This window comes from Polyodon spathula, chromosome 13 (assembly GCF_017654505.1).
Source record: "Polyodon spathula isolate WHYD16114869_AA chromosome 13, ASM1765450v1, whole genome shotgun sequence".
In the NCBI taxonomy this organism is placed as follows: Eukaryota; Metazoa; Chordata; class Actinopteri; order Acipenseriformes; family Polyodontidae; genus Polyodon; species Polyodon spathula.
Window position 1 is genome coordinate 22,213,703 of NC_054546.1, and position 27,014 is coordinate 22,240,716.

The window sequence follows — 27,014 nt, forward strand, 5'->3', positions numbered from 1 at the left end:
ACCAGTAGAAAGTGGGGTGTTTGGTAGACTAGTCAGTTCGTAACTTTCGTGTTCGTAACTCCTGGGGTCTACCATAAAATACACACACAAATCTATCGTGACACTGTCACAATTTATTTATTTATTTTTAATATTAAAAATTAACAAAAAAAACCCCTTTTTTAGGGCACTTGAAATTGCAAACAAAACCAGACAGTCCCACCAGAATGACGCGATTCCACAATTGCAGAAAAAAAAACGCTGAATTTTGTATGCATACCAGAAAACCTGAAAAGTCATTAATTGTTCTTCAGTACAACCTACTATTGCTGTAAGGGGCAACAGGGTAGCACTGTGGCAGGCTGGCGAGTGGATAGAGGCCCAGAGACAGTCTGTAGTTCAAAAAAATAATTATTTTATTATAAATACACAAAAATAAAAGGGCACAAGGGCCAAAACAAAGCGATTTAAACACAAAAAGAAAGACAAAAAGCAAAACTAACAAAAATAACAATTTCCAGGATGGGCAATGGCAACTTATATATGCTGTACAGCCTCAAATAAGTAAAATTATAAAAAAGGCTTGGATAAATTAAATGCTGTGATTGACTAAATCTGATCAGATGACCATGCAGAAAGAATTATCTTCTGGACGGCAGCTAGGGACGAATCACCTCTGATAACCAATCCATTTCCTAGGATTTGTTTTCCTTAAACCTCAAAATCTCTATCTCTTCGACCACGGTTGAAGTACCAAATTCCACCAGACTGCAGGATCTAAAATCGGGGTGGAGACTGGTTGCGTTGAAGCTTAAAAGTTTCTTCCTTCTAGGGAATTGAGCAAACACAGAACAGCAATGCACGGTGTCCACAAGGGTGATGTAGTACCCAAAATGATGGATGAAAAAGGTATACTTGCCATTGAAAAATACACAGAGCTTTAAGACAAAGACAAACACAATTATCAAAAGTTACAAAGATGAAAGATAATATATGGGAGTTCATTTCGAAGGAACTGGAAAACCTGGTATGATGATTTACTGCCACAAATGCAGAAGTACCATCAGTAAAGACACTAATTTCCACATCATGTTGTCAAATACGTACCAGTCATTATCATAGATTTGTCAATGGACGTTTTTAATAGTTTTAGTTAATCTTACAAATCCTGTACAAAAACAAACAAAACAAACTGACAAACCCTTCAGATTTACTAAATAGAAGGCCTTGCATTTAGCTAGTTTTGTAACAGTCATATTTTTACATTTCACCAAAAAAATTGCAAATTGCATTAAGGTGAAAGTACCTTGATAAAACTGGGTCTGCAATTTCTGAAAAAAACAGATCAAAACGATCCAAATAAAAGTGATCTCAAACACAAAATGTAAAATTACAAAATCCTGATCACTTTGATCCAAATTACAAGTTTTGAAATACCGGCCCCAGAACATCAGGTTTGGATATAGGGGGTTGTGCATTACAATAGCAACCACTGTAATAACTTCCTATACACAAATTCCCAGGAACTTCTCCCCTGCCACATTACGCTGACAGAGATCTCATCACAGACAGAACTTTAAATAGCCACAACCAAGCTGTCAATCTTTAGCAGTTGGAGGAGGTAGGATTAAGGGCTCCGTGATTTCAAAGATTTCAATAATTTGCTTGCTGAAAAAACTGCAAAAAAAATTATATATATATATATATATATATATATATATATATATATATATATATATATATATATATATATATATATATATATATATATTGAATCACTTAAGTTTATAGCATATGCAACTATTCATAAAAAAGTTAAAAAACATTGGGTTGTTATCATAACCCTGGTTCTCTGAAATAGAAATATTAACCATCACTAATGGGTTATTCCCCTTTAAGAACCCAAGAACTGAAGCACGTATGCCAACAAACTCTTGTGAGAGTGCATGAAGCAGTTGCCCTGACAAAAGCACACTGCGGCCATTTGCAAATTCTCTTTTACTTTTGAGTCTCTTGGCTCCGCAGCGACTGCAATATTTCTAATTTCAGGAGAACCAGGGTTATGATAATAACCTAACGTTCTCTTACAAATACGAAATATGAACCATCACTAATGGGTAAGTATACCCAATATGTCGTGAGGACAGGCGCAAGACTCCTCTGAGCTAATGTCACTAACTATCCTAAGGTAACCAGGTTACCCACCAATCAATCTGTGGTTGAGGGGATGGCCTCCGAAGCAGCCCTCAGGACCCGTGATCCAAATCCAGGATACAGTGGATCCACGATGTTGTCGCCCATACCGCTGCATTGCATATGTCTGCGACAGATGCGCCCTGGAACATCGCCCAAGAAGTGGCCTGCCCCCTAGTGGAATGGCCAGTTATCTTCTTCGGCAGGGGCAACTTGGAAAGTTGATAGGCCATCTTCACGGTCTCCATCAGCCATCGAGATAGGCGCTGTTTGGACAGAGCCTGCCCTTGGGACTGAGAGCCGTAGCAAACAAACAGTTGCTCCGCTTGGTGCCAACTTTTTGTCCTCTCCACATAGTATGCCAGTGTCTTCACCGGGCACAGTGTGTGGAGCATCCTGTCTCTGTCAGATTGGAAAGGGGGAGGGTGAAAGGCCTCCAACTCCACAGACTGATTGACATGAAAAACCTCAATTGTCTTCGGTAAAATCGCAGGGTTGGTCCGGAGTGTCACTCGTGACTTCCCTTGTGCAAAAAACAAACACGCTTTAGCCACGGATAGGGCCTGTAGCTCACTTCCTCGCTTTGCGGAAGTGACCGCTAGATGAAACAGGTAGATGAATCGCTTGGAGTGAGAGGCGGTGGGTGTGCCCAGAGCAGAAGCCTGGTGACCAATCTGTTAAGACGGGGCGACCTCGTACTACCTTGGTGGTTTATAAAGCTCTGCCTAACCGGAATGGGTCTAGACAGGCCGACATGCTTGTCACCCTGTCGACCGACAGAGCAGGCTCCAACTTGTTTTTCGCATGATTCGCTTTCAGACTTAGTCTGAAGAGGAGATCTGTGATGCATTGAGTGTGTTGTCATGCCTGACCTGGCGATTCTGCACAAATGAGCCAGTCGTCCAGGTAGCTTTGAACTCTGATACCCTCGAGTCTCAGAGTGGCCAGAATAGCGTCCATGCATTTCGTAAAAACGCGTGGCACCAGGGACAGGCCGAACGGCAGTACATGAAACCCGTAGCCTTTTCCTTGAAAGGTGAACCGAAGGTACTTCTGGTGCCCTAGTTTTATGGCAATGTGGAAGTAGGCGTCCTGCAAGTCCACTGTCGTGAACCAGTCACCTGGCCCGATGGACTGCGACAGCCGTTGCAGGGTCAACATCTTGGACCGCCTAAGACTCAGGTGCAGGTTGACCCGTCTGAGATCGAGGATCAGTCTGAAGCCGCCGTCTCATTTGGGCACCAGAAAGTATTTTGAGTAGAACCATGTCGGAGGCTGGTAAGATGCGAATAGCCTGCTTGTGCAGGAGGGTTTTTAGCTCCTGAGCCAGTGAGTCATTGGCTCGGGGGTCCTTGACCAGCGTATGGACCATGCCCTGTAAGGTCCTTGGCTAAATTGTAAGGAGTACCACTGACGTATAGTGGTGAGCGCCCTCAGTCCGACGTACCAGCAACTGCTGGAGGATCCCGTGGACCGACCCTGGGGCTGCCACTGTGGCAGGGGTGGTGGTCTCTGATACCACTCCTTCTTAGGTGGTGGTACAGGCTTAAGGGCAAAGTCATCGAACAACTTCGTTGCTTCCCTTGCCGCCTTGGACCAAAGCAACATATCATCCACCGCAGGGCCAAAAGTATGCCCTGGTGTAATGGGCACATCAAGCAGAGAAGCCTTATTACCATCCATCAGCCTGGCTTGAGAAAGCCACTGCTGACGGCATGCTGCTATCAATGCTGCCATACTCCGCCCTGTTGCTTGACTCAGGAGCTTCGCCAGCTGTAACAACATGTGAGATTAACTGCATCTCACCCGTCTAATCAGGGGCGAGTCCCACCTCAGCAGTGGAGCTCCAAATGTGGCTCTAGCAAGCCACCAGGCCCGTATTGTAGTTGCCCAAACACGCAACGAAGGAGTCAGCGGAGTAGGTTTTCTTTAGAAGGACCTCCGTGACCCTACACTGCTTGTTCAGGCAAGCGGCATCCTTGCACAGCAACGCCAGGTTCGCTGGCTGCACCAAGGCTGATATGGTCGATCCCACTAGGTGGAACTGGACCAGTTCCATCTTATCCCCCTCATGCACCCTATAGGTCATACCGAGCTAGGGGTCGCAGGGGTTGTGGCCGGGTGTTGCCATGACGAGGTAAGCACCTGCCAAAAATCCAGGTGGATGGGCGGGCTTCAGATGGAATCTCCTTACTCTCGTCAAACACTGAGCACCTTTCAGCCTATGCGCTTGGCCATGGCACCTTAATTGCATCATTGGCTCGACACATCAAGGGTATTAACTCGCTAGGTAATGGAGGTAGAGGCAGTGAATCCGATGCCGCTTGTTCCTCCAATACAAACCCCTCTTGCTCCACTGCTTCTTCCGCAAGGACAGAGAGAGCATCCTCCATTTCCTCCCCCACCAACCCAAATGAGGGGGGAGTGAGTCACTGTGTGTGACGGAATAGGTGCTTGTGACGCCATAGGTGCAGCAAGACTGCTCCTGCAACAACTAGGTCAGGGTTGACTGCTGTTGCTGAAACATCTTACACATATTACGCCAGAGGTCCAATGACCTGGAAGGAGAAGAAGCAGGAGAGGAAGGAGGACGAGGAAGAGGAAGTGGGGCTTCTCTTGTGTCCCTTCCTAGAGGTAGGCTCCCTGGAGCTACGTGCCCTGCCACTGCGCTCCGCAGAATAGGGCCTCTGGCTATGTTCCTTGGAACGGCGCTCCCTACGGCAGTCGGAACTGCGGTCTCTACTGCTACCAGTCACCACAGGAGGTAGTTGCGCAGGAGCGATGGAGTGATTACTTGACTGGCGTATTCATACCGAGTGTGAATACTATAAGTGAAAAAGGCTCGGTACCGACCTGGTACCGATCGCTAGTACCGTAACGTCAGTTTTTTTTTTTTTTTTTAACGAGACGTCGGTACGGGACGTTAATACTCACCTGACAGCCCCGGTACCGAGGTATACCGCCGGTACCGAGAGACTAGGTACCGCACTCGTATATAGTCGGTACCGAGTACCTACTCTAAGGTTGCGTCCACTCTGGTACCGAGGTACAAAGAAGACGACGTCAACCTTGAGCTAAAGCACAACAATAGCAAGGCAATCCCACAAAAGTAGGAGATCTCACGAAAAGATGCATGCCAACTAACTACAGTCAAGAAGACTGCGTAACTGTAGAACGAGCAGTATGAATATTACACTCAGTCACAGTTAAAGGTTATCTCCAGCTGAAGATAGCCTCTGTACTACAGCCATAATACACAGTAGAGATTATCGACCGAAGGAAAAAACATTGTTATAAGACAGAAACCTGCAAAAAACTGTTTAATAAGACACAAATCGAGTAACTAAAAACTTAGCTCAGATGCTTTCACACAGTGAAAAAGGAAAAGAGAATTTGCAAATGGGTGCAGTGTGCTTTTGTCGGGGCAACTCGCACTGTGTCATGCACTCTCGCGAGAGTTTGTTGTCATACATGCTTCAGTTCTTAGGTTCTTAAAGGGGAATAACCTAAAGTGATGGTTCATATTTCGTATTTGTAAGAGAACTGACAATTCTTTTCTCACCCGCCATTCCTTTGGACTTATGGACACTATACACTGGTTTCTTCCCTGGGCGTTCCCACTCGGCTCTGCGTTCACATCGGTCGGTACTGTAAATAAAGAACAATGCACTTTAGTCAAAGCAAAAGTTTCATCTGAAATTGGTTGAGCAAAAATGTCAGCTGACAGAGAACTTTTGCAGGCAGTCTCAACGAGAGAGGCCAAGGATTGGATGAGCTGAATGGCTCCCACAGGTTAACCTTGGAGGTTGCAGGCAGGGGCAAAGTACAAACTTCCACTGTTACTGCCTGTGCTATTCCTACCATGTGAACAGATACAAGCATCATACTGTCAAGTGCTGACAAACTAGGTGCACACAATCTGCCTTTGTGTGTCATACAGTGCTATTCCAACTTAACCCATTTGGAGATATTAACACTTGAACCGCCACAGCAGTCATTTTGACGGTCTGAGGTTTTCAAAATTAAATTACTCTGTGTGTCTGAAAGTTTGAAGTTTGTCCATTTATGACTTTTCCTAAATACAAGTATTAAATACCTTAACGGTGTTTGAAAGGCAGGATCACGAAAATAAGGAAGTTATAATCCCACCCACCTAGAACCACCAAATCAGTCATTTTGACCGTCTTTTACAATACAAGTTTTTATTTTGATATATATATATATATATATATATATATATATATATATATATATATACACACACACACACACACACACACACATATATATGACCCTATTTTACAAAACAAGTTTTTATTTTGAATATATATATTCAAAATATAGAGATCTTGAAGCTAGCCACAGCACTTCAGCAGAACCATTTCGATAAGGCTGCGGCAGCTAATCATAGGTTTAGTGCTGCACACACAAGAGAAAACTTGCTACTTTCTTTCTAAATTAAAAAATAATTTTGTTTATTCATTTTTGTATGTCCATATACCTGTTGTACACTAGTTTCTTTTGAAATGTTTATTTCTTTATTACATATTTTCATTTTTTGACTTAGTGCTTTATATGTGGTAAGTAAGAAAATAAACCCTTTTATGTTTAATTGTTATTTTAAATATGGCATTTCGGATGTGCACGTTTGATATGACATGCTTTAATAAAACTTTTGTCTTTCATTTAAACATCGATCGAAAATGTAACCATTATAATGACTGCTGGCGGCGGTTTTAGGTATGAGTATAACTATGGCAGTTCTAGTGGGAAGTTGACAAATATATTAATGTTAAAAATGCTATCCAGGAATGACTGAAAAATCAAGAACGAGACAAGTAAAATAAGGGTCTTTTCAGAATTGTCTTCTGCACTAATCTTGGATTGCTGTATTTTATGCAAGTTATTCAAAGACGTAGGGTTAAACCATTGAGCTGGAACTGAAACTGCCTCGTATTTTCTTTCTTTCTGCCTGCCTCCTCCTAAAGAATTGCATTTAGGACCACACAAGCTCAGGATAGCTGTATTAGAATTTTTTTTTACCGATTATTGGAAGTTTGTCCCGGTCCATTTCTATCTTGGCAAGGCCATCCTGAAAGAAATACATGTTTGTAAGTACAGGTACTGCAGTTCAGACAACGGACATTGTAAAATTGTGCCATTATTATTATTTACAATTCTAAAACGAGTAAGAAACAACTCAAGACTACTCAAGCCACAGTATCAAATGTCTTAGTTGTTTATTTGTGGTTTGGTAATGTTATTGGGTGTCTTATTTACTTTACGCTAATAACGTTCTGGAGTTAACAGCTTTGAGAATCTAGCCCATTATATCTTAACCTAGTTTCATCAAAATTCAACAAGCTAAATTAATGTTAAAATGTTTTTTGGATTGCACAGTATACAAAATTGTATACAAGAACATACTTAACTATCTTCATACATACTTACCCGAACAAGAAAGGACACATGGAAAATGTTTTCTACAGTACGTGCAAAGGAATTCGGATCAATGACAAAATCAAAGTAGGATATTGGATTGCGTGCTGAAACAATGTAAAAATAGCAGGAGTCAGAGACGTGTTTTTAGGTAGCTGTTTACAATTATTTTCTGAACACAGGCACAAATAATTTGCTTATTAACTACTGAAAGGACTTGGAATATTTAAGCAACATATGAAGCTACTTAAATATTCAAAATACTCTATTCCTGATCACTGATTAAATCAACATTAAAGAATTAAAAAAACACCTGGAAATATACAGCTATGGCCAAAGGTTACGCATCACCCTACAGAATCACCCTTAGACTTTGGTGATATCATTTTGTAGTTTCTTGATTACATGATGTTAAATATAGTTTATATATACAGTGCTCCCTCGCTAGAAAGCAGGTCTAGGGGGACACACAATATGAGCGTTGTAACCAAAGATCGTTATAAATTGTGGAGGGGGTGGTGGGCGCCGTGGGACACAACATACAAGTGACAAATAGAAAATAAAATAACTACCTCTCTAGAATGCACATATAGTGAAGCAAAAATGTAACTTTCCGTGAATTAACCATGCATAAAGCATCACGTAATCAACACTATTTTTTACCAAAAAAAAAAAAAAAAAAAGGTAACATTCCCACTCGTGGGTCATTTTAATTCGCAGTTTTTAAACAGCCTGGCTAAATGGCGGTCGGGAGTTCAGTTCGAAGCAACAGACAAGCAAACCAAGTGCGAGAAGGAGAGCAGGTAGGGAGAATGGAAGAGAGAACGGGCTCGCCCCAGGTTCGGCTACCGGAGCGGGGCTGAAGCGAAGCTGAAGCATTTTGTCTCCTGGAGAAAGCCACAGCTCCTCTTGAAGCAAAAATGTCAAAACATAACCACGTAATAGGCCTAACATTTATTTACTTATAAAACACCTGCTGAATAAGATGTTTGTGTTATAAAGTGCCAGGACCACTTTTCTTCAGTTCAGATACTGTACTCAAAAGGGAGAGACAGAAACAGAAGTTAGACTGAGAAGTTGTTTACAGTTTGAACAACACCGTTACTGTATTTACTGAAGAACTACTGCATGAATCACTAGTATAGGGAATTGGGGGACATGCTGTAGAAGTATTATAACCAAGAGCCTTATAGCAAGGGAGCACTGTGTGTAATTCTCATTCTCTCTCTCTCGCCATGAGAACTGTTGTTTGTGCAAATAGAATTAAAGGTTACATAAGGACCTTTTTTATTGTATTGTGTTACATGTTCTCATGTGTTGCTACAACTGTTTATGCAAAGTGTGTGCTATTTTTATTACATTTTCACCAAATTTGTAAACTTTTAAATTGCATTCCCTGCCTCAAGATAGCTTCACATGTACCCACATGGACCTCTCAGAACTACATTTCCTATCATCTTCCTGCTCACATATGTAACAAATGGATTACCAGTGAGCAGGATGATGGGAAATGTATTTCTGAGAGGGAAACCACCTTGAGGCAGGAAATGCAATTTAAAAGTTTACAAAATTGGTCAAAATGTAAAAAAAAATAATAAAAATAATGCACACACCTTACGTAAACAGTTGTAGCAACACATGGGAACATGTAACACAATAAAATAAAAAGGTCCTTATGTACCCTTTAAAATGCCACATTAACGCACACAATTTATTTATTTTTTTTAAGCAAAGGACCAAGCATGTTCTTTGCAGCTTGTTTAACAATAATACACATTTGCTATGAGAGAATGCAGTACATACGGTCTTCTTTAAAATAGGTCTGGAGAAACCCTAGGATTCTCTCTACTTCTTTCTCTGTGGCTTCTTGGTAGGATTCTTCCATTTTCTTCAGCTAAACTCAAAAAACAGAGACAGGAATAATATTAATCAAAGTTCTGGATATGAACGAACCACTGATCTGAACCAGCTGGGGCCAGGGCCTGTTCATATTAGTAATTTCTTATTTAGCGAGTACCATATATGTGAGCGCTAGTCTGTAGAATACAAAAAAAGTTTTTGATGCTCACAACACAACTTAGATTTTAAAAGTTGTATTTGTAAAGCTGCTGTCAGAATGGATAGGACATTGTGGTTTGGATTACAGGTTAGTCTGGACTTCACTGTGTCTCCTCTGATTCATCCATACCATGACTTCATCAACCAGGATATCAGCATGAATTAAAACATGTCCAGCTGTTTTTCAAAGCTTTCATAACCAAGACTTTGAGGAAAGAACAGAGTGATTAGCAATGCATTTTCAAAAACACAAATTAATATTCTAATAGTTTAAAATCACAACTAGGCATACTCCGAATCCAGAATTTGGCAGAATTTGAGCAGGGTTCGGATTCGGCCGAATACTTAGGATTCGGTGAACCAAATCCGAATCCTATATCTCTGGACGTAACTGTTGTATTTAATAACAAGAAGACGTTTCATGAACTCTGTCGCAGTTCTCAACTCCCTAAATTACTGGTGGCGCACGCACTAAACACGTCATGCAGCTGCTGAATTCAAACATACCCCTGTATGCAACAGCACATTCACATTACACTTTTCATGGAGTAAAGTTATGCAGTAAACCTGTAATATATAGTAACGGCAAACTGTTGTAGACATTTGTGCTTTGTTGCTTTGTCTTTGCTCAGAAATATAGATTTTGTGTAACTTTACAACTGTCAGATGTGCAAGATGTTGATCAACAATATGCTTTAGTAAATTAAATGTTATGTTATTGCAATGTGCCATTACAAGTTGAACCACTTGGGAACTGCTGTGTTTTATTAACTCTTTCACTGCCTTCCTGCTTTAGAACACTGTGCTGCCAGCCTGCCCAACCAAGATGGCTGCCAACATTCTAAGAGTCTGACCTGCAAAAAAAGCTACTCTTTTCCTTTCCTGTCTTCTCCTTGTCAAAATGTCGCACATTGTCACTAAACTTGCACCTATAAGTATATTATAAATCAGACCAGACCAGTAGTTTTTCGAGATTTACGATTATACTGTATTTACAGTATAATCGTAAATCTCGAAAAACTACTCACTTCTAAATCTTCTGTAGTCATTTTTGTATTACTTTAGTATAAAGACATGTTAATTTGGATTCATATGTTGTTTTTTTCTGACTTTATGTGAACGAAAAGACACACATTTGCCCATTTTCCCATTGGAAATAGTGATATTTTGAAATATCACTGTCCTGGTCACAAAAGCAAAGTTTGTGGGGAATAATAGCCATTTTCTATACTTCTGAGGCATAAGCAATTAGGAAATAACACTTACTACCCAGGAACAAAAATTGTGTTACATAGTGTAATTTATGTATGAATTGCTGTTTTTTCTCAAATGTCAGGTTTTCCTTACATAAATGAATTATAATTTGCTTAAATATTATAGAAATATCTGAAGTAAGAAAATAACATTTTATGCATATTGATTTTTTTTCAACTTTACTGTTTACTCATTAGGCAATGTTTGTACAATGTATTTAATATTGACGTTTTTTTTTTCAATATTAACTACTTCAGTGTAGGAATAAACATATTATAAACAAAAAATGCAAAGCAAGGGGCTGGGCATAGCGCTGGTTGATCTGAGCAGGTTTTGCAGTAATAGATTGCCTGCTTTCTCCCTGACTTTTTAGGTCCCTGATCTGTACATCCTCTCTTTCTGTCAGAGTAGACTTTACAGTCAAGCTTTGATTTGTCATGCTGTCCAAGGAACTGTCTTCCTAACAGTCTAGCTGGCACTCATGGCATTTCCATCACTGGGGCTGGTCCTGCGTTTCTTGCTGTAACCCCACTCAGTAGCCTCTGCACAATCCTCTCTCTGAACTCAGCAGCGGTCATCTCTGCATTTGTGCTTTTCTTAAAAATGATGAACGCATTCACTAACGCTACCTCCTTTGCTTGATATACGCGATGGTACCATTTTACAGAGTGGTGCTGAAAGCTGTCATAAGAGCAGAGTTGGTCAGCTCTGTCTACACCTCCCATGTATCGATTATAATATACACAACGCTCTTTGGTTTTTCGGATTACTCAAAACCCTTCTTGCCCCTTGCTGGGGATTCTCTTTGAAATCACTGATGTGTCGTGCATGGTAGAAAGCAAAGTAACTGTTCCCGCATCTTTGAAAGTTGAAAGCGTCCCTTTCTCCAAAAACAACGGGGGATCTCCCGACTTCATTTTATTATTTTTGAATTCCTGTGGCATGCCTTTTCGAATTACTTTGCAGAGTCACAAGCGCCGGTGTTTTTTTCGGGCAGTGTCTCAAGAGAGCAGGGGAAGTGTAAAAGTTGTCGGTGTATACTACATGACCCTTTCCTAGCAGTTTTGCGTTGTTCAGCAGCTGCTTGACAACACTGTAACCAGTTCCCACATCTTTATCAAAGAAATATGCTCCTCTGGTGTACACATCCCATGCATAAATATAGTTTGTGTGCGAGTCAGGGGGACAAAATTTTTTATTCCAAAACAGTGACGTTTGTTTGGAATGAACTGCAGAAAGAAAAAGTCGTCCACGAAAAGATATCACCGACTCATCCACAGCCAAATCTCGGAAGGGATAATACTTTCTTTGGAAATTTTCAATTAATTTATCCAGAAGAGGGCAAACTTTAAAACAGGGGGTTGTAACCTGCCTGAGACCTCTCAGTTCTCAGGCTGTTGTCAGCGAAATGCATAACAGAAATTAATCTCATAGCGTTTTTACTTTCGAAAAACACTTTTGAAAAATTAGGTGTCCAGGTAACTAGCTGAACATTAGTACTCCAATAACCTGAAATACGTGGCTTTACGACTAGACCCATTGCAATTTGGAGTCCTATAAATATCTCAATTTCCTGTCGATTGGTAGGTTTCCAGTCATGAAAGCGGAATAGGGGGCTAGAGTACCACTAGTACGTATCGCCTCAGCATACCGGTTTGTTTCTGTCACCATCAACTCAATCAAATCAGTGGTGAACATACTAACAAAATAATCATATGGATCAGCACTACTCCATACTCTTGTTGGCCCAGATTGTGACAGACTGAACTCAATTATTCTTTCCCTGTTGTTTTCAGTAGGGTTGACCCATCTCGCGCTCTCTCTCTCTCTCTCTCTCTCTCTCTCTCTCTCTCTCTCTCTCTCTCTCTCTCTCTCTCTCTCTCTCTCTCTCTCTCTCCTTGCCTGTCATTTCGTGCCACTCCCTGTGACGCGCCTCTTCTCCTGTTATTTTCAGCCTGGCTGTCCCCTTCTGTCTCTCTGTCACTAACTCCTCCAAGTGATCTTTCCATTTCCTCACCCCCAACGTGTTTCTGGCGACTATAGTCGCCTCAGGCAGTATAGAATGCTCAGCAGGTGAGCGACTTTAGTCGCTGCTGGCAGTGAGAGAGTTAAAATAATTTTGTAACTATTTCATAGCTTATTTGATATGTGTTACACACATGGTGCATTTAAATCAATGTGGGTTTTATTTAGGTGGAAGATCATTCAGGTCACTCATCACGGTTATTTTCTCTTCACATATAAGATAGGGTTGTCAACAGGCTCCAGAATCTCAGGACACTAAGGCAGATCAGGTTTTTTTAACTCACTTTACCGAATACGTGGTAGTTTAGAGAAGTAAGTTACAAAACCTGACTTTCCTTAAAGTATCCCGAAATTATGGAGCCTGTTGGCAACCCTACTCTCAGATCAGGTGACACAGGTTGAAACGTCATTAAATTAAGTGGTTTATGGCAAAAATGCAGCTCTCCTTTCTTGTAACGGTAAATAGGTCTGTATTTTGACGTTTCTGTTGTGGGAGGAGGAGGATAGTGGTAAATTGTGTATGTTTCAACCTGAAATCCTATTCAGGGATATATTTCTGTTCGGTAATAAAAATACTACTAACTAAAAGGTTCAAAAATATAGATTGTGCCTTGTTAGTAGATGCCAGTCTGTTTTTCATTCAACAATTTCCTTCAGTTTTCTTGACAATTTTTGTAGATCCAGTATTCGGTTTGGTTTCTCGCCAAATCCCCAAAACTTAGATTTGGTACATCCCTAATCACAACGCACAAACCTGCGTAGGCATAATCCTGCGTTCTTCTTTGTTAGGAGCTTTTCTCTGTCTTTCAATTCGTTGTCGAGGCGCAGGGGGATCTGGTTCAAATGAGCCTAACCTGCCAAAGAAAAATTCAGACATTTGGAATACAATCTTATAGCAAGTATATTGGTCCAGATATAGGTTAGTGCTTTGTTTGTAACAGACATAAAGTATGCAATACTATTGGCCACAAATGACTTTGAATGTATAGAAATAATTTACTCCTTGATTTAAAACTACACAGTATCATATTAGCCCTTTGCGGTCCATTTATTCTGCGCCTGTCAGGCGCGCCAGGTCCAATTTATTTTCACATACGCTGTTTATTTTACACACTCTGTTTAAAAGTTTTTTTTTTCCCCCCCACAGTAAAACAGATTTAAAAGGCACTGCATATCAATAGGACACTCAGTACTGCATCTCTAGCCCCAGCCCAAGCCTTGTTCACTGTATTTATCACATACCTCTTCATAGTTTTATCGTTTTATCGCCAAACTCCTCAATAATGCGATCGATGTCATTATTTTATTACTATAACATCTCAAAAAGCTCTGCAAATGTCTGTGATATTCTTTGAGCGCTGGATGCAGAAGCAGCCATCTTGTTTGTTTTTGTCCATGCTATCTCTGTGGTGCAGGGGATACGTGTATTGCTCAGATCCGCTATAAAATGCATTTACAAGTACTAGTTATTATTATTGGTGAACATGATTTTTAAAAATGGTACACAACAGCAACAACCTACATGATGCGGTAAACATGTTTTTTTATGATTGTATGTTCTGGTTCTGAGTACCTTTACTCTGTTCCTTTTGTTCGTTTTTATATATTGCTTTGGTAATATGTTTACAGCCATTTGAGGAATGCATGTTCAGTTACAACTGTGTTTCTTTTTGATTTCCTTATTCCTACTAGAGTGTACACATGCCCATGTAATGCAGCCATGTTTATTGGCAGCCGATTTGGGTCTTACTGTCACTAAATGCTGCATTCTAATAAGGGTGTACCTTTATGCGATGTCAGATTGAACCAGAAGTAATATTCTTCACAACACACATACTGCGGTTTAATCTGCTTTTATATTTTTAACTTCACACTTACTGCAGTTGATCCAACTTACATGTAATGGAAAGAAGGGGACTTCTTGAAGCATTGCTCAGCTTCTTTCCCCAGTCTGTGCCAAGCATCCCTGGGAAGAAACCCAGCCCCATCATCGTCATCATCATCACCTTCCAGGCGATTCAGGCCCAAGAAGGACAACTGCAGAGAAGAGTTCATTCATCAATAACATCAAGCCATTCACCACTGCTGGACAGCAAGAACAAAACTCTCCTCCTTCAGGTTCACCCAACCCAATCCAAAACTATTTTACAGAATTACCTTCTGCACATCTGCTTCAGAATAATCGCAAGTAGATGTGCAGAAATTAATTCTACAAATTTTACTGTGCAGAACAGTTTTTCTCCAGTTTTGCTCCAGAAAAATGTTGCAGTAAAAAATGGATAACACTAATGTTGTATGATTAATTTTTGTTAACAAAAACAGTATTGTACTTACTAGAAATTCTGCAAAAGTTACTGGATCGAACACTGTGATGTCTGAATGCAGCTGGCTGGCCTTTTCCTTCCCCAGATTTGTAGCTATAACAAGAAACTGGGCATCCAAGGCAGCCTCCCGAGCCTGGCGAACTGCAGAGACACAAATGCATTAACAACAGTAAAGATCTTCAAATCACCTAAATGTTGTTGCCCCAACATTGAGTTTAATTTAGTGCTGCAATGGGCATGGCTTTTTCATGTCAAATATACATTTCAAAATTTAAACCAGTTTTAGAATATTCTTCAATTTTGAATTATCTGGAAAACAAAATGTATAATTTGTACCACTTTACAGTATACTGTGTGATATCTATCTATCTATCTATCTATATATATATATATATATTATATAGATAGATATATATATATATATATATAGATATAGATATATATATATATATATAGATATATATATCTATATCATAGATATATATAGATATATATAGAATATATATATATATATATATATATATATATATATATATATATATATATATATATACACACACACACACACACACACACACTTTACCTGTAAATGGGTTTCTTCCAGGTCAGAGGGGACTACACACAAAATTGGAACCTTTCCGCTGTCTGGCTAGGAAGAAACATGGACAAACCACCCCCTTCTCCCAGAAGGTGGTCTTTTAGATCTGTGCGTCATAACCCCACTCACATCCAACAGTACAAAGGAAATGACGCAGAAGGGTCAGATATCGTGTATTTTATCTATACACAAAAATTGCAGGGGAAGGTGGGTGGGAAGACAGATGTGGAGTCCACTCCGCACTGGAAGAAACCCATTTACAGGTAAATTCCATGTTCTTACCAGTTTTTGGAACCCATCGTATACCAAAGAATAGAAAAGGGAGGTGAAAAGGAGAAATTTGAATGCCATTTAAGACTTATCCTCTACAATTGATACAACTGTGTGAGCAAACTGGTGAGAGGTGGAAACATCCAGGTTAGTGTTTCATGAAAGTGTGAAAGGAAGGCCAAGTTGCTGCCAAACATCTTCCTCTGACTGGTGAGGTGGAGGATGAAATTCTGGTATGATTATCGCTTGTGATAGTTGAAACCTTAGGAAGAAAAGAAGGATTTGGTAGGCAAACGATCCTGTCATTAAAAGACAGCATGTATAGCTCACCAACGACTAGGGCCTGCAGTTCACTGACACAGCGAGCTGACATAATCTGACATAACAAATCTCAATCAGGAAAACCATTTTCAAAGTGAGGTATTTCATATCAACTGATGCCTGAGACACCTGAGAACAACAGACTAACTCCACTGGAGTACGATGTGACGTGTGTGTGTGTGTGTGGGGGTGGGGGGTGTCTCAGATGTAGGAGCCCCTTGAAGAACCTATTCACTAGTAGATGAGATCCTGCTGAAACACCAGCCCATCCTGGCAGGAAGCTAGAGATTGCAGATCAATAGATCTTAATAAATGAAACAGCAAGACCTCTATCCATCAGAGGCCTATTGCACAAAAAGTGGTTTAAAAGAGTTATCCTGATAAATTCCAGGTTAACTGTGAAAGTCAGGCTTAGTCTGTTGCACAAAACAAGATAATAATCAGGCTTAAAACTATGGTAACATATCATGCTTTGCTTAAATAAACCTGTTTCAGAGCAGGATAGCTAAGATTAATCCTGACATGTAAAACTGAAAACAAACAAAAAAAAAAAAAAATGGTGTCACCTTTTATACAGAGTGGTAGATGTTGGTGCTATAAGAAGGGCTTTTTGTGGCGAGAGGGTGTTCAGTGATCACCAGGATCCGATTAATAATCCAGATTCCACCCTGTACGATACCGCTTCTCTAGGGATAGTATCCTGTATCTGGTGGATGTCCTAAGACCCTCCCTTGAGCAACCAACCTGACAGAGCAGTGCCCTTACTCATATACAGGTACTCTGCATAGGTCTAAGATTTATGGCCTGTGGAACATTTTTGTATACAGTTGGCGATGCCAAAAATCTTAATAAGGCAACGATATGCAGGGCTATAAGGAAAGTGTACCTTGCACTGAAGAAGTTGCTGCCAGTCTTCGTGAAATTTCCTGGACATGGTCCAGTGAAGCGGAACAAGGAGGCATTCTATGCTATTGCAAGTAATTATTATAATATATATTTAATGTTTTTGTCCATATAAATAAGGCAAAAACATCTATATACTACATATGTTTAATTGTTCATTATTTTTTTCATTATTATTATCGTTTTTTCATGTTTCATTATTATTAATACATTTTTTACTTACTGTCTTTAGAAGTCACATAACTGGTTGAATGGAGTCCACCTGTGTGCAATTAAGATGTTTCACATGATTTCAGGTTAAATACAAATCTCTGGCTCCCACAGTTGGTTAGTACATTTCCTAACAAAAACTACATCATGAAGGAAGACATTGAAAGCAAATCCAGAATAAGGTTCTTCAAAAGCACCAATCAGGGGGAGGATATAAGAACAGAATATCCCCCGGAGCACAGTAAAGTCCAATGTTAAGAAATCTGTGAATCTGTCTAGAACAGGCCGTCCTGGGCAAGAAGGGCACTAGTCAGGGAGGCCACCAAGAAGCCTATGGCAACTCTAAAGACTGGGAGACAAAATAGAGTGGAAAAAAGAAAGCTTTGTTGACAGACCTCACATCAACGCTAGTTTGCCAGAAGGCATGTGGGAGACTCTGAGACTGTGGAAGAAGATTCTATGGTCTGATGAGACGAAAATAGAGTTTTTTGGGCTCAACGCTAAGCGCTATGTTTGGCGCAAGCTTAACACCGCACATCATACTGAGAACACCATCCCTACCGTAAAGCATGGTGGTGGCAGCATCATGCTATGGGGATGCTTCTCTGCGTCAGGACCCGGAAAGCTTGTGAAGATAGAGGGCAAAATGGATGCAGCAAAGTACAGAGAAATCCTGGAGGAAAACCTGCTGAAGTCTGCAAGAGACCTGGGACTTGGGAGAAGATTAATCTTCCAGCAGGTCAATGACCCCAAACATACAGCCAAATCCACACTAGAGTGGCTTAAAAACAAAAAGGTCAATGTCCTGGAGTGGCCCAGTCAAAGCCCGGACCTCAACCCAACTGAGAATATGTGGAAAGAGTTGAAAATTACTGTTCACCAAAGGTTCCCATCCACCTTGACGGAGCTTGAGCAATTTTGCAAAGAAGAATAGGCAAAAATTGCAGTGTCCAGATATGCAAAGCTGATATAGACTTATCCAAATAGACTCATGGCTGTAATTGCTCCCAAAGGTGCCTCTACCAAATACTGACTCAAGGGGGTGAATATTTATGCAATCAATTATTTCCTGTTTTGTATTTGTAATTAATTTAGAACAATTTGTAGATTTTATTTTTCACTTTGACATTATGGACTTTTTTGTGTTGATCAGTAGCAAAAACTCCTAATTAAATGCATTTTGATTCTATGTTGTAACACAATAGAATGTGGAAAAGTCCAAGGGGGGTGAATACTTTTGAGAGCCACTGTATATAAGGTTTCTCAACGTGATTGGTGCGGTGGATTGAAATAAAAATAGTACTGTCTATATATTCAAATAATTCATACAAACTATGATCATACATAATTTTCTATTAATCAAAATACAGCAGGATATAAATATAAATAATATATAATATAAATAATAGTCAGGTGATTTGTGCTTGTGTGCTCAGGATATGACTATATACTTACACGTTAACAGCACCAGCTAGAGTTTGCCAGGCACCACCCTGGCTTTATTGGCAGTGGCTGTGTTTTTTTTTTCAAAATGTATTTAACATTATCATACATTGAAATTAAAATTTGTTGCTCGGATGCAATTTAAAAAAAAAAAAAAAAAAAAAAGGGTCGCCATTTTGTTCTTCTCTATTTTGTCAGTTGACTATTAATAAAGATTACTATGACAACACACTCAAACAGTTGTTTCCATGAGCATTGACAGAAACATTAACCCGGCTTGAGTTATCTAGATTAATTTAAACTCTGTCTACACTCTTGCAACAGAGTTAGCCTTTTAAATTATATACTGTTAACTCAAACCAGATAACTTAAAACTAAACCTGGCTTTTTTAAACCACTTTTGTGCAACAGGCCCCAGGTGTCTCAGGAACTCAAGAAATCCCAGCAGCAATATATAAACAGGATCAACAGCCTTAGATCTGCAACAAGTCACAAATTCAGACCATTTTGTAGAATATTATTCGTGGTTCTACCAGTATCATCTGCGCCTAGTCTCTGTCCAATTTCTGTAGCACCTTTGGAATGAGGGGAAAAGGTGGGAAAGCGTACAGAAGACTCCTCCCCTGGGAATGGAAAATGAGTCTGAAAATGTGTCGGCTGCAGAATAGTGGAAGGTGGGTATTTTTGGGGGACGCAAATAGATCCACTTGAGGGCAACCCCATTTCTGAAAGAGTTGCTGCACCACCTCCTCGCAGAGGCACAACTCGTATGGACTTGTGCGTCTGCTCAGACTGTCTGCCAGCACGTTTTGCTTCCCTGATAGGTAGACGGCGTGTAGTTTGATGCTTTCATTGCTGCACCACCTTCCAAACTTCAGTGCCAGAGAGCATATGGATCAGGATCCCCCCACCCCCACCCTAGTGCCCTGAATCCCCTCATGCGAGAGCCCCACCCCGTCAGGGAGTCATCTGAGAACATGATATCCTCTGGGTGCTGGCTCCTGCAAGGACGGCCAAGATCTAGTGTATAGGTGGAAACCCACCCATATGCATCTTACTGTGTTCTGAGGGATATCTTCACCTGGTGCGAGGGTGACTTTAGAGGAGACCACTGACGAAGAAGACAGTGCTGGAGACCCTTCGTGAGCAGGCGGGCGTTCTGTAGCAAGAGAATGGCTGACGCAATGTGACCCAGCAGCTGCTACAATGCACTCACCGGAGTAGAGCTGAACTTTAGAACTCTCGCTGTGAGCCTCCTTATTGCAGCCCTCCTGTCGGGATAGAGAGTGGCAGTAGTTGAAGGAGTACCTAGAGTCGCTTCCAAAAAGGAGATCCTCTGTGTGAGAACCAGTATGGATGCTTCTTCATGCACCATCAGATCTAGCTGTTGAAAATGACTCAGCATTGTCGCAAGATCCCGGATAGCTCCACTGTGATCGAGCTGCTAACAAACAGTCGTCTATACAGGGGTGCACATAGATCCCCTGACCCCTCACAGAAGCAGCAGCTACTGACATCAGCTTTGTGAAGACCCTGGGAGCTGCTGAAATTCCAAATAGGAGCACATGGAATTGAAAATGTTGCCCTTTAACTGCGAATCAAACGTACTGTCAGCGTGGGTCCCAGACTGGCACACTGAAGTATGCGTCCTTTTTAGAGTTAGGATCAGGGGCAACCCAATCTTTGCATTTATCATTGCCCATCCATGTGTTGGAGAAATAACATTTACCCATTGTGATTTGTGACAGACTCACTCAGGCCATGACCACAGATCGGAAGTTCGACAGTTATCCAGCTACTTTGGACATTTCCGGACGATCACAGACTTTCCGGACCGATTACTGATTTGTTTAAATAAGACAGAGGAGGTTTCTCAGGGGAGGCTAGGGAGGCAGCGCCTCCCCATTTTTAAATAGTATATAACTGACCACAAAACGTGTAGTACAATTAATAATACAAGTCTCTGTGTGTATTTGTGTGAGTGCGTGTGTTAACAGTACAAAAATAGAGATTGCAAGTAATATATCGCCCTCTGCAGGTGCAATTCTAACGGTGGTGCTTCTGCCATGGGCTTTGCCTGTCTTTGTTTCTTCCCATTGGACACGTGGTGCTTGAAAGCGTTCCCTTATTGGATTATGCACAGTATTTTTTTTAGTAGAGGGAGACAGCGCCACCGACCTTGTACTGCACATGTGCGAGAGAGCGAGGATTGAGAACAGTGAGAGAGTGTGAGAAAGAGAGCGCGGTACAGTGAGTGAGTGTGAGAGAAAGTGAGAAATACAGAGTGAGCTAGATTCAATTGGAATTTTGAACTTGACAATTTGAATTATCACAGTTACATCCAATTAGGAAATATTAATATATTTGGAGGAAGCATAAGTAATTAGGGAGGTAGGAGAGGAGCTCATTATTTATTTTTTTATTATTCAAATTGTCTGCTTTTTTAACTGAGTTAGAGCGCTGATTCTCCACTCGCACTCCCACCTCCCCTGCCACAGACCTCACCAGCCGCCACTGACATAAGATTCACAGTTGCCGCTTGAGCTGACCCACTTTTGAGATCATTTTTGATTAAAAAATAAAAATTAAAAAATGGAAAAATATTTTCATTCTCCCCTGCTACTAGTAAAATTTCTGACTTTTTCAAGACTTTCATAATGGAGGCATGATTTTTCAAGCCCTGAAAATCAGTTTTGCATTTTCCATACTTTTTCCAGACTTCCAGACTAGTGTATGAACCCTGTATGACGCACAGATATAAAAGACCTTCTCCTGGGAGAAGAGGGCGGTTTGTCCATGTTTCTTCCTAGCCCGGTTAGTGGAAAGGTTCCAATGTTGTGTGGAGTCCATGAAAAACTGGTAAAAATTTCTGTTACTTTTGCCACAAAATACATTAAGTAATTTGTTCTAAAGTTCAAATATCTGCCCCACCAAAATGTAACAAACAGTAAATATGAACTTGAGCATTTACAGTGCTAATCTGCAACCTATCAAAACATATTTGGTAATACCAATCGTTTTTTTGAGTTACATTTTTTGTTCTAAAATAACTCCCATATGTTTAAATACAAATATTGCCTACTTGAATCAGCATGCAAGTAACAACACTTACCGTTGGTAAACAGTTTATTTGCCTCCTCTAAAGCTTCAGTGAGTTTGTTATTGTGGGGGCTCAGCAGATCTTCTCGATTCTCTAAAAATAAAAATACAAGAAGATCAGCAGTTTATAGTAAAGCCGTTTAAGGAATGCCCAGCATTCACACTGTAAATTCTAATTAATACAGGGATAAAACAATCAATGCATTGTTAATGTAAGTAAACCGTGTGTTATGACATTATGAAAAGTAACATTCTGCCTTTATTTGTTGTGAATTCAACACTTCATTTACATTTCATCTCACAGTAAGATGTCCTGATGGATACCCAGATACGCGATTGAACTGTCTCACTTTTTGACTTGGGATCCGATGCGTTCCGGTCAAAAAAGGGCATTCACAATCTTTCCAGGACTCGTCGTTATCACTCAGCAAGATTGGCACTGACTTGGGAGAGACTACACAAGCGACAACGCTCGGAGAAGGATTGTTATTATTTTGTATTATGAATATTGTTTTAACCCTTTCCGGTAAAGCAAACGTTTCTGGTCATTTTTCATCTAGAAAAAGGCGAGAAAACCTTTCAATGGTCGAGTGATACCAATAGGAGCTGAATAAAACCGAAAAAAAAGGGTGTATCTCATAGCTCCATGCACTAGAGAGATAACACGGGCATAACAAAGCAAACAGCTGCTTCTGCATCCAGCGCTCAAAGAATATCACAGACATTTGCAGATATTTTTGAGATGTTACAGTAATAAAATAATGACTTGGATCGCACTATTGTGGAGTCTGGTGATAAAACGAGTGATCAGGAGAGGATTTATCAGTAGGCACGTCTATAAAGAGGTATGTGAAAAATATAACGAACAAGGTGTGGACCTTGGCTGGAGATAGAGTACTGAGTGTCCTTTTGCGATTCAATGCCTTTTAAATCTCTTTTACTATGAAAAAAAAATATTTTAAACAGTGCATGTAAAATAAACAGCGCGTGTGAAAATAAATTGGACCTGATGCACCTGACAAACACTGAATAAATGGACTGCAAAGGGTTAATAGTGTTTATTATTAGGATTAGGGATGGGAATTTCGAATAGTTTCCTATTTGAATACACAGGGTGCAACAATCTGTGTGTTCGGTTACCCAAACTCTGGTCCCTTACACTCCAAAGAATAAAAGGCAAATGCATGTGTACAAGTAGACAGCATAACAGTGTAAGCCGGTAGTTTAGTCAGGTTCATGAAGTGTACAAACAATGTCTAATATGAGATTTCATCGTTCAATACCCTATTTCCTTAGGCACAAGTTTTTCCTTTTGTTTACTGAATTAAAATGCAGAACTCAATAAAGCAGCAATGTCACAGCATGTATCTCTTCCAATTAAAGCAACAGTAGCACAATATTGCGCAAACTACCAAATAATAATTTTTGCTGTAGTGTATTCTGAATAAAACACCTATCATACAGCAAACTAAATAGTCTACATCTGTTTAATTTTTACAAATAATATTTATAAAATCTTAAGTGTAAATATTGTAAGCTGGCCAAAATAGAAAATACATTCTAACATAGAATGTATAGTTCAATAGTTCAACATTCCTAATTACAACTAGCCATCAAGTACTGACATCAGATGAATCTAAGTCAAGTTACTTTGTTTATTCAATAACCTATAAATAACTCAAAACAAAGATACCTGGTTGTACTTTTAATGGTCAGTGCAAATGTTGTCGTTACTCCATCCATTCACAGAAAGTCAGCAGCAGATGTTTTACATTGAACTGCAGTCCAAAGTTAAAAAGAATAACTCCTTTCCAACTCCAAGCGTCTTGCCTTTTCTTATTAGTCACTGCGTTGTTCTGCTTAACATTTAGTATGTCATATTCATCATAACATTAAAATTACCTTTCTAATTTTGATGTTATCCAAGTTTGGATTACTTCTTTTAGCACTTGCTATATATATTATTTTATTTCAGTTCACACAAGTTCGCCAGTGCCATGCTCCCAGAAGCTGTTTGTGTACAGTCATTACAGTGGAACTCAAGCAGTGATCTGTGAAAATTAGCTAAAAACAAGGCAATAAAATTGTCAATAATTTCGGACACAATACGATTACTGTAGAATATTTTATTTTTATTTTCATGTAATCGTGTATTTGACTACACTGACCTATCCCTAATTAGGATTATTATAATTGAGTTATAGCATTGCTGTGACCATGGTAACAGCTTGGTTGCGGGTTTGCTTCTGAAAAAATGAGCATTTGTAAACACACACATTTTCAAATCTTGAATAGAATATTTTCATTTTCTGACAAGCACACAAACGTGCATGTTAAATGGCTGAAGTACCATTGTGGCCGAGCACAGAGCTGCTCTTTAGAAATTGGCAGGGATGGGGTTAAATTCCCCTACCTGCCTGGGTTCATTGTGTTCAGGTGGCTGGAGTTGATTAGATGATTAGTTTAATTAATGATCAATCAGCGCCCAGCCACCTGACATAAAAGGAGGCCTCTGCTTCTCATTTGGAGGAAGGAGCTGAGGAAGCAGGTTTGTGATTTTTGAATGGTTTGAATCCAGCGAAGGCATTGCCCAGCCTGGAAACCTTTATTTTTGTGAGTGTATTTTTGCTTTATTTGCGTTTAAATTGCTTTGTTTTGGCCCTTGTGCCCTTTCATTTTTGTGTTTATAATAAAATAGTTATTATTTTGAACTCCAGACTGTCTCTGGGCCTCTATCCGCTCACCAGCCAGCCACAACCATATATTAAAAGACTTTGTTTAACCTCTTTCTTTTGAGACGTGGGCTCTGTTTGGTTACCATACACAGCTAGAAACATAATGAAAATGAAAACCATCATGAAAAAAATATATAAATATACTGGGCCAGATAAAATTGTATCCGGGCTAGTAAAAACACTAGCTCAGTGTCCAAGGGGCCAGTAGTTAAAAATCTAAATGTACAGCCCTGCATAACATAAAAAAGTTGGTCTGTTTCCCACACTCACGCTGCACATTGTTAATGAGCTCTCTGTACTGGTGTCTGATCATGCGTCTGTTTGTTGAATCATCTTCCCACATGGAGGAGGTGCTGGCCTCATCACCATTGCCCTCTGCAGCCAAGTTCTCGCCATTAAAGGAGCAGCTGGCTTGAGACGTAGCCGAGGACATATCCCGAGACCGCCTGCCACCTCCACGTGCTTCTGCCATCTCCCGATCCGATATCAAAGCTGTTTGAAGATGAAAAAGAAATGTCATTACCAGAGTTCATAACATGAAAATTAGTTACCATTTGTAAGGAAAAATTGTAAGAAACTAAAGGCTCAATTTAATCTACCTATACCCCACGGGTAACAGAACTGTTATTGCAGCGTTTAAAAATATAAAATCCATTTATATGAAGTCTCCCAGCTTTCTTGAAAAGATCTGCATTTCCCTTGTTTTTCTTTTGTATTTGGTGCTGTCAGTGTCAGTTTCCCAGCACACAGTACAGTAGTCGCTCAGTAACAAGGTGCAAACAGGTGACTGAATGTAGGAATGTTTATGAAGGTGCTTTGTTAAAAGAAACAAAAACAAAAACAATGTAAACCTAAATTTATAACGGTGTTTATTTTTTAGCAAAATAAAATCCAAACCTATTTTTAGGAACCACAACTGTTGTTGTTGATTCCAACTTAGGCATTGCATCATAAGGACAAACAGGTTTACATCAGGACGAGCACGTTTCAAAAGGTACTAGTCCTTTGGACAAGTAACACAATACTGTTAGTTTCTAACCCTATTAAAATACATGTGTGTAAAGTATCATAGCGTTTCTTCTATGCAGGTTGAAAGACGGGAGCATTCCAGATGAGTTAGCTACCTTATTTGTATTGTAAACGTTACAATGCTTTGTTTTTGTACTCAGTTGTTTAAGCATTTCAGTCGAATGTCATTACAGCCGCATACAGTACAGAACACGGGGAGGCTTAACGAAAGCTTGTCCAAATGCTACAGCCAACCGCTGGTTCTGTACAAACAGATTACTCTTATTGACAGTAAACATATATTTGCTCCAGGTTTTACAATAACCATTTCGAAACCTCTGAACATTACAGCCCAAACATTTCATTTACCGTATGTATTGTTGACCGGTGTAGGGCCAGAAAGTGGTGCATATTTAGAATGTAGTACGTACCAAAACACAACCCGTCGACCCGTGTAAGGTCAGATAATTGTAAGCTGTCAAAAAGGTAAGTTTGTATTTCAAGTCTTTTAATGCACGTGCCAGTTTGTGTACTTTTTTTTTCGTTTTTCAATACATACACTGATAGCGGTATAGCCTACAGAACAATGTCCATAATGCTAAATAATCTGTCAATTTTAAAGATCACCAACATACATATTTACTTGCCCATTTAAATCAGATATAAATCCATTCAAGTATTTATACTAATGTACATACTATTTAAAAATGTCTTCAGTTCACAACATATACACAAAGTTATCAATATGCTTAGTCCGTAGATTGCAGTTGACAAGCATGTTCATATTTGTGTGTTTACTGTTTCAAAGCCCTACTGTTATTTGGGTTTACTCTTTCTAGACTGAGAGCACAGACATGTTTTGTATTTTTCTAGTCTGTTTGATTGAACTTTGACGTTTGTAAACAAATAACTGCCGGAGGCCTGGCATTGAACATCCCGTGGCATGGCAACATTTAGCGGTAAATACTCCTTTAATCATAATTAAAATACGAAAAATCATTATAGACGTTGACAACTACGGCCTTTGTCACTTAAAACATGTGTCATACAACATAAAAAGCACTTACTCTTCACAAAGTTGTCAACAGTAGCCTCAATCCTTACACCGGCGCCAAGACGCAAACAAACGTCACGTAGCTGAGTCGGAAGAAAAGA

The 27,014-nt window shown here is 39.9% G+C and overlaps 1 protein-coding gene across 1 annotated transcript; it reads right to left on the reverse strand.

Annotated features, from left to right (window-relative positions):
• Positions 1-425: 425 nt before the first annotated feature.
• On the reverse strand, positions 426-27,014 carry nsmce4a (NSE4 homolog A, SMC5-SMC6 complex component). Its single transcript, XM_041268417.1, has 11 exons — positions 26,927-27,014; positions 25,122-25,343; positions 22,130-22,210; positions 15,283-15,413; positions 14,846-14,985; positions 13,703-13,802; positions 9,415-9,505; positions 7,624-7,718; positions 7,216-7,264; positions 5,735-5,820; positions 426-1,643 (listed from the first exon to the last, which is right to left on the reverse strand). Exons 2-11 carry the CDS (start codon positions 25,321-25,323, stop codon positions 1,578-1,580), a joined length of 1,041 nt encoding a protein of 346 aa, XP_041124351.1. The 5' UTR covers positions 25,324-25,343; positions 26,927-27,014; the 3' UTR covers positions 426-1,577.

What these genes read in the sequence shown, in the direction of transcription:
- nsmce4a (XM_041268417.1), bottom strand. Translation starts at nt 25,323, where the DNA reads ATGGCAGAAGCACGTGGAGGTGGCAGGCGGTCTCGGGATATGTCCTCG. An exon ending in GCTCATTAACAATGTGCAGC is followed by an intron (nt 22,211 to 25,121) that starts GTGAGTGTGGGA and finishes TTTTATTTTTAG; the next exon opens with AGAATCGAGAAGATCTGCTG. An exon ending in TCCCCTTCTTTCCATTACAT is followed by an intron (nt 13,803 to 14,845) that starts GTAAGTTGGATC and finishes TTTCTTTGGCAG; the next exon opens with GTTAGGCTCATTTGAACCAG.